This window comes from Schistocerca piceifrons, chromosome 10 (genome assembly GCF_021461385.2).
Source record: "Schistocerca piceifrons isolate TAMUIC-IGC-003096 chromosome 10, iqSchPice1.1, whole genome shotgun sequence".
NCBI classification, from domain to species: Eukaryota; Metazoa; Arthropoda; class Insecta; order Orthoptera; family Acrididae; genus Schistocerca; species Schistocerca piceifrons.
Genome location: NC_060147.1, coordinates 8553841 through 8571880, shown reverse-complemented (window position 1 = coordinate 8571880; position 18040 = coordinate 8553841). Strand labels below are relative to the sequence as shown.

At 44.1% G+C, this 18040-nt stretch overlaps 1 protein-coding gene across 2 annotated transcripts in view; it reads left to right on the top strand.

The window, feature by feature from the left end:
* LOC124718906 (PHD finger protein 14) overlaps positions 1-18040 on the top strand; it is a 173349-nt gene that overhangs the window by 125729 nt on the left and 29580 nt on the right. For both annotated transcript variants that reach the window (XM_047244553.1, XM_047244554.1), the window contains exon 15: positions 2976-3274. In XM_047244553.1, coding sequence (XP_047100509.1) covers positions 2976-3274 — 299 coding nt within the window. The remainder of the gene's footprint in view (positions 1-2975; positions 3275-18040) is intronic.

The following is an 18040-nucleotide window of genomic DNA, read 5'->3' as shown; positions in this document are numbered from 1 at the left end:
CTGTCCCGTCCCCGCTGTTCTGACCGCCACTTCCTGCTTATTCCGCTCTTCTCACTAATCCAGACAGCTCTTCATGCACTCTCAACCACCAACTCTAGCATCTTGGACCTGAATGCCCCCCCTCCCTCCCCCTCCCCCTCCTCCTCCACCCCCCACTGACAAAGGCTGTGGCCGAGAGCTACATGCGAGTGTCTTTTAATTGTCCCTGTCTGCAACCTGAAGTGTCTTCTTTATGGTAAGTAGCAATCTATCTTTTGGAACATTGTTGATATCCCTACCTGGAGTTGCTCAATTATTTGAAACCGAAACATTCAAAATGTGTGGAAATTAAAATACAAAATAACGATCAACTTACAGCAAAAGTGGACATGATCAAATACCTAGGACTAAATGTAGAAAAGAACTTAAGCTGGAATACACATATTGGCTTCCTATTATCAAACAAATTAAGCAGTTTTGCATTTTCAATGCAAATACTAGCAAATTCTACTGACTTAAGTCAGCAAAATTGTGCGTGCCAATCGAAGACTGATTGTCCGAGAGATTACAGAAGAATGTAATATTTCAGTAGGATCTTGTCATGAAATCCTGACACAGCATCCTAAAACGCATCATGTTGCCGCGAAGTTCATCCCATGGCTCGTGAGTCAGTACCAGAAAAACCTGTATCTCGTAATCTGCAAAGAGCTTTTGGATTGTGCAAATGAGAAAGAGACGCTCCTTAGGGGAATTGTAACTGGTGATGAGATGTGGGTCTACGGTTATGATGATGATGAGGCCAAAGTTCAATCTTCCCAACGAGTCGAGAAAGATTCTCCGAGACCAAAAAAGCTTGTCAGCTCAGATCAAATGTCTGAGCTGTACTAATCATTTTCTTTGACTTTGAAGCATTAGTTGACCACAAATTCGTGCCACAGGGACAAACTGTTAATCGGTTCTACAATCAGGATGTGTCGTGACATCTGCGAGATAATGTGGCGAGACAGTTTGTGGGTCGTGCATCACAATAATGCATCCACATATTTATCCCCATTGGTGCATGACTGTTGCACAAAAAACAAAATCAATGTGCTGTCTCCTCCTCCATACTCTCCAGACTTGACCCCTGCGGACTTTTTTTTGATTCCAAAGTTGTAAACTCCATCGGAAGGACGAAGATTTGCAACAGTAGACGAGATAAAAGAACATTCGCAGACGGAGAATGTGCGCAACAAGTAAAAAATGTTGTGGACAGATTTCCAGAATTCTCTGAACAGACCTCGTCTAACATGAGAAATAAAAATAATGTTATGTAACCTAAGCACCAGTTGAAATTACATACACGGGCTCCACAGTTTATGGGGATGACAATATATGACAAGTTAATGGGCAAAACATATTTAACACCAAGCTAGAGATTGTAGAAACTAGACTACAGCAGATTCTGTGCGAGAAGTGCTGCTATTCAGTAGAAAAATTCGTAAAATAGGACAAGAAGTAATTAAATGTTTTTTTTTTTAATTGTATGTATTTATAACAAAAATTTTTTTATTCTTATTGTGCTATTTGTTAATGTAAGCTGTTCTACGGTTTATGGTGAAATTTTACCACAATTTTGACCTGTCTCCTGTACCTGAATGAAATGATTTAGATTATGCATGTTATGAAACTAATAAACCACAGGTCACCTTCCTTTTAAAATGCCACCAGCCTGTCTGTCTCTCTGTTCAGAGAAAGGGACCGTTAGTTCTGAATCGACAATTTTACTACGACACGCATTTATTGGCTACAAAAATGGTAAATACTTGTCCGGAATTATGTACTTAATTTAATAGTGCCCACCATGAACCATGAACCATGGACCTTGCCGTCGGTGGGGAGGCTTGCGTGCCTCAACGATACAGATAGCTGTACCGTAGATGCAACCACAACGGAGGGATATCTGTTGAGAGGCCAGACAAAGGTGTGGTTCCTGAAGAGGGGCAGCAGCCTTTTCAGTAGTTGCTGTGGCAACAGTCTGGATGATTGACTGACCTGGCCTTGTAACACTAACCAAAACGGCCTTGCTGTGCAGGTACTGCGAACGGCTGAAAGCAGGGGGAAACCACAGCCGTAATTTTTCCAGAGGGCATTCAGCTTTACTGTATCATTATTCTGTCAGAGACAGCGAAGGACTTGCAAGAGCAGTTGAACGGAATGGACAGTGTCTTGAAAGGAGGATATAAGATGAACATCAACAAAAGCAAAACGAGGATAATGGAATGTAGTCGAATTAACTCAGGTGATGCTGAGGGAATTAGATTAGGAAATGAGACATTTAAAGTAGTAAAGGAATTTTGCTATTTGGGGAGCAAAATAACTGATGATGGTCAAAGTAGAGAGGATATAAAATGTAGACTGGCAATGGCAAGGAAAGCGTTTCTGAAGAAGAGGAATTTGCTAACGTCGAATATAGATTTCAGTGTCAGGAAATCGTTTCTCAAAGTATTTGTTTGGAGTGTAGCCATGTATGGAAGTGAAACATGGACGATAAATAGTTTGGACAAGAAGAGAATAGAAGCTTTCGAAATGTGATGCTACAGAAGAATGCTGAAGATTAGATGGGTAGATCACATAACTAATGAGGAGGTATTGAATAGAATTGGGGAGAAGAGGAGTTTGTGGTATAACTTGACAAGAAGAAGGGATCGGTTGGTAGGACATGTTCTGAGACATCGAGGAATCACCAATTTAGTATTGGAGGGCAGCATGGAGGGTAAAAATCGTAGGGGGAGACCAAGAGATGAATACACTAAGCAGATTCAGAAGGATGTAGGCTGCAGTATGTACTGGGAGATGATGAAGCTTGCACAGGATAGAGTAGCATGGTGAGCTGCATCAAACCAGTCTCAGGACTGAAGACAACAATAACAATTTAATAGTTTCCTCAATAGAGTTTTTCAGTGTATTTCAGTTTCACAGTGAAGTGTTATAACATCCTTACGGCGTGTCGGCAGATCAAACCGATTCCGCTGCCGCCGGGAGAGGTGGCCTCTCCGACGGGTGCACAGCAGATGTTCGTGGCGACGTCGAGCACGGAGACGTTCGCAGTGACGTCCCCCCCGCAGCCGACGGTCGCCGCCATCGTGGCTCACCAGCAGGCCGAGGTGCAGCGGCGCTCCAGCGGGGCGAGCAGCGTCACCGGCGGCGGCGGGGCCGGCCCCGGCTCTGCAAACAGGAGGGGCCGCGGCGACGCCGACGTCATGACACGCTGTGACGTGTGCGGCGGGCCGGGCAGCAACCAGAACCTCGTCAGGTGAGGCGTGCGGCCCAGTGGACATAGTGGTCGCACAGAGATACAACATTTGTCCTCCAGTTACTTTTTCTCGAGCACAGGTAGTAGTCGAGTGCGACATTTTCGGCTGCTGTTCGTCACAGTTACATTTTCGACATTACGGTCATTGTCGAATATGAGATTTCGTGCCTACACGTGTGTCATAAAATTTAAAAATCTTCAGGTATGTGTGAAGTTCAAGCACTGAAATCCACTATCATTTGTGTACCTTCGTCACAATATTCCACGAGACAGTATACAGTTGAAACTTCCTGGCAGATAAAAACTGTGTGCCAGACTGAGACTAACTCGGGACCTTTGCCTTTCGCAGGCAAGTGCTGTACCGACTGAGCTACCCTAGCACGACTCACTGCCAGGAAGTTTCATATCAGCACACACTCCGCTGCAGAGTGAAAATCTAATTCTGGAAACATCCTCCAGGCTGTGGCTAAGCCATGTCTCCGCAATATCCTTTCTTTCAGGAGTGCTAGTTCTGCAAGGTTCACAGGAGAGCTTCGGCAAAGTTTGGAAGGTAGGAGACGAGTTACTGGCAGAAGTAAAGCTGTGAGGACGGGGCGTGAGTCGTGCTTGGGTAGCCCAGTTCGTAGAGCACTTCCCCGCGGAAGACAAAGGTCCCGAGTTCGAGTCTCGGTCGGGCACACAGTTTTAATCTGCCAGGAAGTTTCATATCAGGGCACACTCCGCTGCAGAGTGAAAATCTCATTCTGGAAACATCCCCCAGGCTGTGGCTAAGCCATGTCTCCGCTATATCCTTTCTTTCAGGAGTGCTACTTCTGCAAGGTTCACAGGAGAGCTTCTGTAAAGTTTGGAAGGTAGGAGACGAGATACCGGCAGAAGTAAAGCTGTGAGTACTGGGTGTGAGTCGTGCTTCGGTAGCTCAGATGGTAGAGCACTTGCCCGCGAAAGGCAAAGGTCCCGAGTTCGAGTCTCGGTCGGGCACACAGTTTTAATCTGCCAGGAAGTTTCATATCAGCGCACACTCTGCTGCAGAGTGAAAATCTCATTCTGGCAGTATACTGTTGTGTACACATTTGTATCAAAACATTGGCTAATACTATTGAGTCAAGCACATAAAAATACATACAAAAAGTTTACCTGTGTGTTGTAGTATTGAAAAACATTCTGTCTTATGAATACACTACTTTTAAACATCTGGTAAAAGTATCATAGTTGGCTCTGCATTTTCCGTAGCTGATGTAAAATATATGCGTTTAATGCACATCAAAATACTCTCCGCAGTCTTGCCTGTTGTCTTACTTTTATTTTCTTAATTTACCTTGCGTTCAACTTTTTATGCTGATACGTATAAATATGGTGGCGATGTAAACATTAGGTAACACTGCAGATTACAGTCTTGTACCAGAACCAAAATTTCGCAAGAAGGAGGGGTTCTAATACCATGTGCTAGCTGAACACATCAGTGCTGCTGCCAGCTAAAAAATTGTTAATTTTTGTGGTAGCAAATTAGGTTCTCAGTTCATTTCTTCAACATAGGTAACTTATACATCCATAGTGTGAGGCACAGGGTTCCACAAGTTTCGTAGAATGGAGTGCAAATGTCGATAAACAGATGGCATGTGGCGTTCATTGTTACAGTGCTTAAATGCTAGTTTTAGTTCCTACTTGTGTCTCTTGAGAACAGTTTATATTCGATGAGATGGCACAAAGTTCATAGAAAGAAGTAAAGACTGTTGCCAACAGATGGCGGACGCTCTTGAATGTTACATTGCTAGTTTTACTTGCCACTTCTGATTTCTAATTTCTAATTGTGTCTGAAATCACAGGCAGATACCGAAAAGAATACTGAAAATATGTTATTGTGAAAAACTGTGACTTCGCAGGAAGAATTGTAGCAGATATGTGATTTCTTGCCCACCTCTGCACTCCAAAGCTCAAGTGGAGTCGTGTACTCTGGTGGTATGACATTCAACAAGGTCCAGTCTAACATGTAGCAAGAAAATAGGAATCCCTACTAATTCAAAGGAAAATTAAAAACGTACTACATTAGCCATTCTTTCTATAAATTATCTGAATAACAAAATTCGGATATTGAAAGATTGTTAGTTACAAGGCAGGTAGCAACAATGTTTGTTACAAAATGATATGATGAGTGGCAATGCACTGTTAATAGGACTCAGTATTTATGAATTTCTGAAGGTGGTATGGAATGTCAGAGATTCTAATGCCAGATATTTAAACACTTTCGCATGTGTTTAAGCATGAAATCTTACACTTTAAAATGACCTAAAGTTCTCACCTGAAATGCTGATGACTGGAATTAAAAAGACAATCGAAGACTAAACTGTTGTATTTAAAAAACTTGTCCTCTGATTCCAAACTGTTTCTGTGCTGATTTGAGTGTTAATTTGCTAATACCTGCAGTAACCATAATTTTCAGGACACACAATATCTACATCTACATAGACAGTCTGCAAGCCACCGTATGGTGCGTGGCAGAGGGTACCCTTATCACTACTAGTCAGTTTCTTCCTTGTTCCACTGGCAAATAGAGCAAGGAAAAAAAAACGACTGTATATATGCCTCCATTTGAGCCCCAAATTCTCATATCTTATTATTGTGGTTCTTCTGCACAATGTATGTTAGTGGAAGTCAGCTTCAGATGCCGGTTCTCTAACTTTTCTTGAAAAGAACATCGCCTTCTCTCCAGGGATTCCCATTTGAGTTCATAAAGCATCTCTGTAACACTGATGTGTTGCTCGAACCCACTGGTAACAAACCTAGCAGCCCACCTCTGAATTGCTCCGATGCCTTCCTTCAATCTGACCTGGTAAGGATCCCAAACACTCGAGCAGTACTCAAGAATAGGTCACACCAGCATCCTATATATGGTCTCCTTTAAAGATGAACCACTCTTTCCTAAAATTCTCCGAATAAACTGAAGCTGAACATTCGTCTTCCCTACCACAGTGCTTACATGTTCGCTCCATCTCATGTTGCTTTGCAATGTTACACCCATATATTTAAATGACTTGGCTGTGTCAAGCAGGACACTAGTAATACTGTATCCGAACTTTACAGGTTTGATCTTCCTACTCATCCACATTAACTTACACTTTTTGACATTTAGAGCTAGCTGCCATTCGTCACACAGAATGGAAATTTTACCTTAAGTCATCTTGCATCTCCCTACAATCACTCAACTTCGACACCTTACCGTGCACCGAGACATCATCAGCAAACAACCACAGATTGCTGCCCACCCTGTCCGCCAAATCATTTATGTATATAAGGAACGACAGTGGTCCTATCGCACTTCCCTGGGGCGATCCTAACAATATAACGATATCCTTGTCTCTGATGATCACTCACCGTCGAGGACAACATACCAGATTCTATTATTTAAGAGCTCTTTGTGCCACTCACTTATCTGTGAACTTAGTCCGTGTGCTCTTACCTTCTTCAACAGCCTTCAGTGGAGCTCCGTGTCAAGTGCTTTCCGCAAGTCCAGAAATACGGAATCTTCCTGTTGCCCTTCATCTTCATCTACATCTACATCTACATCCATACTCTGCGAGCCACCTGACGGTGTGTGGCGGAGGGTACCTTGAGTACCTCTATCGGTTCTCCCTTCTATTCCAGTCTCGTATTGTTCGTGGAAAGAAGGGTTGTCGGTATGCCTCTGTGTGGGCTCTAATCTCTCTGATTTTATCCTCACGGTCTCTTTGCGAGATATACGTAGGAGGGAGCAATATACTGCTTGACTCTTCGGTGAAGGTATGTTCTCGAAGCTTCAACAAAAGCCTGTACCAAGCTACTGAGCGTCTCTCCTGCAGAGTTTATCTATCATCTCTGTAACGCTTTTGCGATTACTAAATGATCCTGTAATGAAGCGCGCTGCTCTCTGTTAGATCTTCTCTCTCTCTTCTATCGACCCATCTGGTACGGATCCCACACTACTGAGCAGTATTCAAGCAGCGGGCGAACAAGCGTACTGTAACCTACTTCCTTTGTTTTCGCATTGCATTTCCTTAGGATTCTTCCAATGAATCTCAGTCTGGCATCTGCTTTACCGATGATCAACTTTATATGATCATTCCATTTTAAATCACTGCTAATGTGTACTCCCAGATAATTTATGGAATTAACTGCTTCCAGTTCCTGACCTGCTATACTTTAGCTAAATGATATGGGATCTATCTTTCTGTGTATTCGCAGCACATTACACTTGTCTACATTGAGATTCAATTGCCATTCCCTGCACCATGCGTCAATTCGCTGCAGATCCTCCTCCATTTCAGTACAATTTTCCATTGTTACAACCTCTCGATATACCACAGCATCGTCCGCAAAAAGCCTCAGTGAACTTCCGATGTTATCCACAAGGTCATTTATGTATATTGTGAATAGCAACGGTCCTATAACACTTCCCTGCGGCACTCCTGAAATCACTCTTACTTCGGAAGACTTCTCTCCATTGAGAATGACATGCTGCGTTCTGTTATCTAGGAACTCTTCAATCCAATCACACAATTGGTCTGATAGTCCGTATGCTCTTACTTTGTTCATTAAACGACTGTGGGGAACTGTATTGAACGCTTTGCTGAAGTCGAGAAACACGACATCTACCTGTGAACCCGTGTCTATGGCCCTCTGAGTCTCGTGGACGAATAGTGTGAGGTGGGTTTCACACGACCATCTTTTTCAAAACCCGTGCTGATTCCTACAGAGTAGATTTGTAGTCACCAGAAAAGTCATTGTACTCGAACATAATACGTGTTCCAAAATTCTAAGTTCCTTCGCGTACTCTGTGTAAAATCGAACTGGTATCCCATCAGGTCCAGCGGCCTTTCCTCTTTTGAGCGATTTCAATTGTTTCTCTATCCCTCTGTCGTCTATTTCGATATCTACCATTTTGTCATCTATGCGACAATCTAGAGAAGGAACTACAGTGCAGTCTTCCTCTGTGAAACAGCTTTGGAAAAAGACATTTAGTATTTCGGCCTTTAGTCTGTCATCCTCAGTTTCAGTACCATTTTAGTCACAGAGTGTCTGGACATTTTGTTTTGATCCACCTACTGCTTTGACATAAGACCAAAATTTCTTAGGATTTTCTGCCAAGTCAGTACATAGAACTTTACTTTCGAATTCATTGAACGCCTCTCGCATAGCCCTCCTCACACTAGATTTCGCTTCGTGTAATTTTTGTTTGTCTGCAAGGCTTTGGCTATGTTTATGTTTGCTGTGAAGTTCCCTTTGCTTCCGCAGCAGTTTTCTAACTCGGTTCTTGTACCACGGTGGCTCTTTTCCATCTCTTACGATTTTGCTTGGCACATACTCATCTAACGCATATTGTACGATGGTTTTGAACTTTGTCCACTGATCCTCAACACTATCTGTACTTGAGACAAAACTTTCATCCATAGTTCTCAGTGCATCATGCGAGAAAAGGACAAGCTGGGTCTTGTACGAGAGATGCTTTCTAAAGCTGTGCTGATTCCTGAACATAAGCTTCTCAGTCTCAAGAAAGTTTATTACATTCAAACTGAGAATAAGTTCAAGGATTCTGCAGCAAACAGAAGTTAGGGATATTGATCTGTAATTTTGCGGGTCCATTCTTTTACCCTTCCTATATACTGGAGTCACCTGCACTGCGGTGTTATTGATAGTCCTATAATCACACGATATTTCCCAGGTGCATTCACAATTGGAAATGTTACTTCACTGTATTAAAAAAAGAAGACAAATGACGGTAACGAGTAATGACCAATCTTGATTTTTCCTGCTGTCTCAAAAATATTGGTAAAGGAGATGTACAACTGTGTAACAGTATTACTTGGATAAAAATACCTTGCTTATATAGAATCAGCTCGTGTTTCACAAAAATAAATCAGTGGACCTTTTTTTATTTTTTTTTATATATATATATATATATATATATATATATATTCACTGGCCAAGTCCTTAGTGCTTTTCGTAATATACATCTTGTTTCTGGTCTGTTCACATATCTGACTAGGGCATTTGACTTAGTGAATCACTCGTTGCTGCTACAAAAGCTGGAGTCTTTTGGGATTAGAATATCAAAGTACTGCGCTGCACGTGTTAGCCCTGTACTTAGCCATATTTGTAAGTCTTCCTTTAGGAATGGTCAGTTTCCTGAACGATTAAAGTACTCAGTAGTAAAGCCTCTTTATGAAAAGGGAGAAGGGAAGAATGTAGACAATTTTAGACCTATTTCTATGCCATCAGTGTTTGCTTAAGTTATGAAAAGGCTTGGCTTTAGAAGTTTCTTTTCTCTGTAAGGTACTGGATGGGTTAAACAACAGGTTTCGAATGCTAGGTATATTTTTTTATTTAATTAAGATGTTTGATTGTGTGGATCACAAAATATTGCTCCAGGAATGGGACCATTACGGAATACAGGGAGAAGCTCACAATTGGTTCTCCCCTTACTTTAACAACAGACCCCCCCTCCCCAGGGGCCTCACCACTCTTTGGCGGGTTAGTCCTCGGCTACCACGCGGCCCCAACCTTTGCAGCATTTTTTCCCTTTTGTGCTGCATGTCTATCCTCTCGCTCTTCATTTTCCCCTCCTTTGGGGAACACATCTGGGGTATCATTGGGAATGTTCTGCATTCTGTCACTGACGTACGAACAGTCTCCCTTTTATTTTTCACCCACTTTTCCTTTCTTCGTTTCCCTTTTACTCTCATTCCTCCCCTTCGTCATTTGAGGGTCCTCTTGTTTCTTTCTTCCTCCCTGTGTACTCCTGAAGGCCAGTCCACGCATCTACTGCGTAACAGGCGACCGGGTAACGCGCGATTCCCGGCCCCAGGTCGACAGGTAGGGTTTACACGTAACACCCCCCCACCCCCCACCCCCAGTACAGGCCGGGCCCAGGGAGGGTGATTGCCTGAGCTGTAACCTTCCCAAAAATCGGTCTCTCTGTCAGGTGTTCGGGAGGTGTGACCAGTCACCTAAGGCAGGTGCGCCCCCTCGTGAAGGGGGCCCCCAGTCAGAAGGAGCGTGCCATCAGAGACTCTGGCAGTTGTTGGGGATTTCCTCGTGACGAGTCAATCACCTTCCCATACATTGTCTACAAAACGCAAACGTAATGAGGCTAACAATTCCGGTACGGTTCTTCGTGGTCTCGCATACTGTAGACAGTCAGTCCTTCACCATGTCAAATCCGTTTATTATTCAGAAAGATGTTGATACAATTGCTGGCCCTGTGAAATCCTGCTCTCGTTTATGGAATGACACTTTGTTTTTGGAGACCACTTCTGATTCTCGAGCACGACAACTGCTTGCTGCCTCGCTTCTCCACGGCTACCCTGTCCGTGTCGAGGCACACAGAACTTCGAATTCTTCCCTCGGTGTAACTTGCACGAGGCTACTCGACAGTTTAACCGAGCCCGAAAGCCAATCTAACCTCTCTGATCGAGGTGTCACTGCAATCAGTCACGTAATGAAAAAGGTTGATTCCTCCTCAGTGCACACCTGCACTCCCTTTCTCACCTTTGGTGCTTCCATCTGAGCTCAGAGCAAGCTATGAGATTATCACAGTCCAGCCGAACATTCTGGACCTGGTACAATGCTACCAGTGTCATCATTTCAACCACATTAGAACATCATGTCTACACCCAGCCAAATGTGTCACCTATGGTAGGGACGCACACGGGGCGATTGTCCGCCTCCTTCTCCCTGCTGTGTAAACTGCGACGGCACCCGTGCCGCCGTCTCTCGGGATTGTCCCATGTATCTCGATGAGTGGGCTGTTCTAGAGATCCGGGTAAGGGAAAAGGTGTCTCAGCCAGTCGCTCGCAAGTTACTGGCTAGTTGCAAACTGTGCATTCTCCCATCTGGTACCTATAGTTCTGTTCTTGTTATTCATCGCTCCACGGAGGACACGGACACGCAGACGTGCGACCTAAAATTCAGCCCTGAGGTTGTGCCCTGTAGCAGCGAGTCTTCACGGGCTGGCTCTCGGCAGCTGCCGAGGTGACACTCCTCTGTCGTTTTCTCATTGTGACTCTCAGATGGAACGTTCGCAACCTTTGGTCCTACAGAGAGGATTTACGGCTGCTTTTAGCTTTGCAGCATCCCCTTGTACTCTGCCTTCGAGAAACGTTATTGTGTGCCCTCACGACCGCTTTGAGCTTTCACATTACTTTCCGATTCGTTTTGACCTTCCCCCTGAGGTCGGCATTCCATCTCGTGGGGGCGTCGTGCTGCTCGTATGGGATGATATCCACAGTCGACCCGTCTCCCTGACTACCCATCTTCGAGCTCTTGCAGTTTGCTTTTTCCTACCTCGCCTGACTTTTTCCTTCTGTACCATTTATGCCCCTCCGTCATTCCGTGTCACTGGGGAGACTTCCTTCAGCTTATTGGGCAGCTACTTGCCCCATTTCTGCTACTCGGTGACTTTAATGCGGTCATCTCCTTTGTGGTTCTCCCAGGATCTGCCAGAGAGGTACCCTCTTGGCTGACCTTCTTAACCAACTCAATCTCTTCTACCTTAACACTGGAGCACCCACTTTTCTTTCTGACTTCTCGCTCACGTATTCCCATTTGGGCCTCTCCTTTTGAACAGCCCAGCTTGCCCACCATCTTGTGTGGTCCGTTCTTTCTGACACCTACTCGAACGACCATTTGCTGTGTGCTCTGTGTCTGCTGACTCCTACCCCATCCGCATGCATACACAAATGGCAGTTTACTAAGGCCGGTTGGCAGCTTTGCTCCTCCCTGGCAACCTTCAAAGAACGAGATTTCCCCAGTTGTGATGACCAGTTGGACAATCACACCAGCGTTATACTTACTGCTGCAGAACATTCCATTCCTCGCACTTCCTCTTTACCACGTCGTGTCCTCGTCCCTTAGGGGACTGAGGCGTGCCGTGATGCAATTTGCGCACGGAAACGTGCTCTCCGCATTTTTAACTATTATCATATGGCGACAAAGTGCATTCGTTATGAATAGATGCATGCAAAGTGTCATAGCATTCTTCGGGATAGCAAACGAGGTAGCTAGATTTCATTCACAAGTTCCAGCCCTTCCTCTGTCGTGTGGTCCAACCTCCGACGGCTCTCTGGGGCCGAGAGCCGTTCTCCCATTTCTGGCCTGATAGTAGCAGATGATGTTATTGTAGACCCTATTGCTACCTCTAACACCTAGGGCCACCATTTTGCGGAAGTTTCGAGCTCTTCCCACTATCACCCTGCCTTCCTCCATCGGAAACGAGCAGAGGAGGCTCGGGCGATACCCTTCTCTTCTCTGAATCGTGAGTGCTACAATGCCACCTTCACTATGAGGGAGCTCTCAGTTCATCCCGATCCTCCGTCCTGTGCCAAAAGCCATTCACATTCGGATGTTGCACCACCTCTCTCTGCGGGCAAACACTTTTTGCTTAACATGTACAACCGCATCTGGGCAGAGGGCACACGTCCTGGACTCTGGCGTGAAACCACCGTCATACCCGTACCTAAGCCCGGAAAGCTCGAAAACGTTCCTTCTAGCTACCACCCGCCTCTCTTTCCAGCTGCATTTGCTAGGTGATGGAACGCGTGATTCGTGCCCTGCTGGTATGGTGGCTCGAGCCTCATAATTTACTGACGAATGCACAGTGTGGATTTCGAGCACGGTGTTCTGCAGTTGACCATCTCCTTACTTTGTCCACCCGTGCCACAAATGGTTTTCTGTGGAAATCCCAGACTGTGGCCACGTTTTTCTATTTGAACGTGGGGCTTCCGTGGCCACCTGCCCTGTTTCCTTCAGGCTTTTTTAAAAGATCTACTTTTGAGGATGCGTGTGGGTTCTACCTTGTCGGACACTTTTATCCAGGAAAACGGTGTGCCTCAGGGTTCCATCCTGAGTGTCAACCTCTTTGCTATCGCCATTAATCCCATCGCGACCTGTCTCCCACCAGACATCTCCGGCTCCCTTTTTGTTGGCGATTTTGCCATCTATTGCAGTTCTCCGTGAACCTGTATTACTGAGCGGCATCTCGAGTGGTGTCTCGATCGTCTTCACTCCTGGAGCATCTACAGTTGCTTTCGCTTTTCCACTGACTTGTCTGTATGAATTTATGCTGACAGAAGTGGTTTCTCCCACCATGTCTACATCTTGGGCCCGTTGCCCTTCTGTTACTTGAAACTATGAAATTCCTGGGGCTCATGCTCGATAGGAAACTCTTCGGGTCCTCCCGTGTCTCGTACCTGGCAGCCCTCTGTACATGGTTCCTCAATGTCCTACGTGTCCTCAGTGGTAGTTCCTGGGGTGCCGATTGAATCACCTTCCTCCATTTGAACTGCTCCCTTGTCCGTTCAAAACTCGACTACGGGTGCTTTATTTATGTGTCTGCATGCCCATCCGTGTAACGCCGTCTGAACACTATCTGTCATCATGCCATCTGTTTGGCCACAGGTGCTGTTTACACCAGTCCGGTTGAGAGTATGTATGCTGAAGCTGCTGAACTACCACTGTCCTACTCCCCTGACTTTCTTCTCGGCAGGTACGCGTGCCATTTGTGTGCCATGCGTGGCCACCACTCCTGTGCCTCCTCCTTTGATGATCCCTTTGATTGTCAGTATGGGGCTCGTCCCTCTTCTCTGTTACCTCCCGGAGTCCGCTTTTGGCACTTTGGCAGCTTAACTTCACACTACCTGCAACTTCCCCGACGGGTGTGAACCCTTCACCACCTTGGCTTCGTGAAGTGCCCCGTGTTAACCTTGGCCATCATTCACTTCCTGAGGACACTACTTCAGCCTCGCTCTATCACCTTCAGTTTTGCGACCTTCGAATGCAACTTCGCGATAGTACCTTTGTATACACTGACGGCTCTCGGACTGACTGTGGGGTCGGGTGTGGCTTCATCATTGGCACCCTCGTCTTTCGCTATCGGCTTCTGGCACGCTGCTCAGTATTTATAGCCGAGCTCTTCGCCTTGTATCAGGTCACGGAGTACACCTGGCGACACAGCCTTTTAAATTGCGTCCTCTGCTCAGGCTCACTCAATGCCCTTCAAAGTCTATGTGTGCTGTACACTGCCCATTTCTTAGTGCAATGGGTCCAGGAAAACTGTCACTTGCTCACTTTTGGTGGAGCCAGTGTGATGTTTCTGTTGATTCCAGGACATGTTGGTCTGCCAGGAAACAAGGCTGCTGATGCTGCTGCCAAGGCTGTAGTCCTCGTACCTCAGCCCACGAGTACCTCTATTCCCAGGAGTTGGTGTCCCTGTGGCATTGCCAATGGGTCCTCTCTTCACGGGAATAAGCTCCAGCTTATTAAGCCTCTCCCAGCAATGTGGACGACCTCCTCTCGGCCTTCCCGCCGGGAGGAAATTATTTTAACTTGGCTGCCTATTGCCTTTTTAGCCATCGTCATTTGCTAAATGGCACTCCCCTACCACTTTCTACACATTGTGCCCAAGTTTTAACTGTCCGCCACTTCCTGATGGACTTCCCCTTTTTTTTTTAACCATTTACATTCCCACTCGGGTTTGCCATCTGATTTATCAGCCGTTTTACCAAATGACACACGGGCTGTCGACCGCGGTTTACTTTTTATCCTCTGAAGCAGTATGGCAAAGGCCATTTAATTTTTAGTTTAGGACCTCCGTTTCTGTGTGGTGTCTTTTTTTAGCACTTTTTCCGCGTTCCTGTTTCTGTCTGTCTTCTATTATGTCAATTGGGACTGACGTATAGTCATTTAACTCCTCTCTGTGTTCGTGTTCAATAGTTTTTGACTTGGGAGCATATGACCCCAGTTGTTTTTTCCACCATAAAGCAAAACAAACAACAACAGACAGCAAAAGATCATTATTCACAGTGTTGAGAATGGTTGTGAAGTGAGGTCTGAGTGGGCTACAGTCAAATGGGCGATGCCTCAGGGATCAGTGTTGGGGCCACTCCTGTTCCCTATTCCCTATTTATATAAATGATATGCCCTCTAGTGTTATGGGCAACTCTAAAACATTCCTGTTTGCTGATGACATTAGCTTGGTAGTAAAGGATGGTGTGTGCAGCATTGGCTCAGTTCAAATAGTGCAGTTCATGACCTAAGTTCATGGCTTGTAGATAATAAACTAACACTAAATAGTGTAAGACTCAGTTTTTGTAGTTTCTAACACACAATTCAACACAACCCAACATTTTAGTTTCACAGAATGGGCATATTGTTAGTGAAACTGAACAGTTCAAATTTCTAGGTGTTCAGTTAGATAGTAAACTGCTGTGGAAAGCCCACGTTCAAGATCTTTTTCAAATACTTAATGCTGCCATTTTTACTATTAGAAAGGTATCTGAAGTAAGTGATCGTTCGACACGAAAATTAGTCTACTTTGCTTATTTTCATTCGCTTGTGTCGTATGGTATTATATTTTGGTGTAACTCTTCCCATTCTAAAAGGATATTTTTGGCTCAGAAATGTACGGTTCGTGCAATAAGAGGTGTAAATTCGTGAACCTCTTGTCGACCCTGTTCACTAGTCTGAGTATTTTGAATTTCTTTATTGTCATTTCTTGTTAACAATATCAGCTTATTCCCAAGAATAAGCGGCTCTCACTCAGTTAATACTCGGTAGAAATCCAATCTGCGTTTGGATCACACTTCCTCAACTCTTGTGCAGAAAAGTGTTTAGTGCTGCATCCATTTTCAGTAAGCAATCACAAAAATTCGAAAATCTTAGCAGTAATCCACGCACTTTCAAATTGAAACTGAAGAGTTTCATCATGGGTCACTCCTCATGTTCTGTTGAGGAGTTCCTTGAAAAATTAAGCTGATTTTTATTTTATATTGTTAACTGCAAAACTCTACCATCTGGTGAGCAAGATGTATGAAACAGGCGAAATACCCTCAGACTTCAAGAAAAATATAATAATTCCAATCCCAAAGAAAGCAGGTGTTGACAGATGTGAAAATTACCGAACTATCAGCTTAATAAGTCACAGCTGCAAAATACTAACACGAATTCTTTACAGACAATTGGAAAAACTAGTAGAAGCCAACCTCGGGGAAGATCAGTTTGGATTCCGTAGAAACACTGGAACACGTGAGGCAATACTGACCTGACGACTTATCTTAGAAGAAAGATTAAGGAAAGGCAAACCTACGTTTCTAGCATTTGTAGACTTAGAGAAAGCTTTTGACAATGTTGACTGGAATACTCTCTTTCAAATTCTAAAGGTGGCAGGGGTAAAATACAGGGAGCGAAAGGCTATTTACAATTTGTACAGAAACCAGATGGCAGTTATAAGAGTCGAGGAGCATGAAAGGGAACCAGTGGTTGGGAAGGGAGTGAGACAGGGTTGTAGCCTCTCCCCGATGTTGTTCAATCTGTATATTGAGCAAGCAGTAAAGGAAACAAACGAAAAGTTCGGAGTAGGTGTTAAAATCCACGGAGAAGAAATAAGAACTTTGAGGTTCACTGATGACATTGTAATTCTGTCAGAGACAGCAAAGGACTTGGAAGAGCAGTTGAATGGAATGGACAGTGTCTTGAAAGGAGGATATAAGATGAACATCAACAAAAGCAAAACAAGGATAATGGAATGTAGTCTAATTAAGTCGGGTGATGCTGAGGGAATTAGATTAGGAAATGAGGCACTTAAAGTAGTAAAGGAGTCTTGCTATTTGGGGAGCAAAATAACTGATGATGGTCGAAGTAGAGAGGATATAAAATGTAGGCTGGCAATGGCAAGGAAAGCGTTTCTGAAGAAGAGAAATTTGTTAACATCCAGTATTGATTTAAGTGTCAGGAAGTCATTTCTGAAAGTATTCGTATGGAGTGTAGCCATGTATGGAAGTGAAACATGGACGATAAGTAGTTTAGACAAGAAGAGAATAGAAGCTTTCGAAATGTGGTGCTACAGAAGAATGCTGAAGATTAGATGGGTAGATCACATAACTAATGAGGAAGTATTGAATAGGATTGGGGAGAAGAGAAGTTTGTGGCACAACTTGACCAGAAGAAGGGATCGGTTGGTAGGACATGTTTTGAGGCATCAAGGGATCACCAATTTAGTATTGGAGGGCAGCGTGGAGGGTAAAAATCATAGAGGGAGACCAAGAGATGAATACACTAAGCAGATTCAGAAGGATGTAGGTTGCAGTAGGTACTGGGAGATGAAAAAGCTTGCACAGGATAGAGTAGCATGGAGAGCTGCATCAAACCAGTCTCAGGACTGAAGACCACAACAACAACAACATTGTTAACTGCATTTACTGAAACTTATGGTTTGACTTTCTTTGGGTTCATAAACATTATATTTTTATCTGTTATTACTTTTATGTTGTAATTTCATGTAGGGACACATTCCATGACCTTGAAGATTTGCTCCTCAATTTGATCCTGCAGAACTTGACGTGTAAAGAAAATAAAATAAAGGCACACACAGTCAGTGGTTTCAGCCTTATCTCACAAGTAGGAGGCAGATGGTTGAAATTTCTAGTAAAGATACTAATAAAGTGAGATATGTCTTTGTTAACTGCTCATGTTTCTTAAAATAAAAAAAAAACTGCTCTTGGTAAGTGAGCTAAAACTTCACTCAGTTAATGAGCCCTCATCGTATGGGACTGACCTAATGTGACTTAACAGGCTGTATAAAAGGGTAAATTCACAATGAGTAAGAAAAGAATTCACTTGTTACGATGTGTTGTAGTTTGTATCTACAAATCTATGTTAGTTAATTCATATATTAACTTGTTATGTTAAAATTGCTTAATTTGTGTGAACATTCATATTACTGGTTTCAGCATATTATTGCCA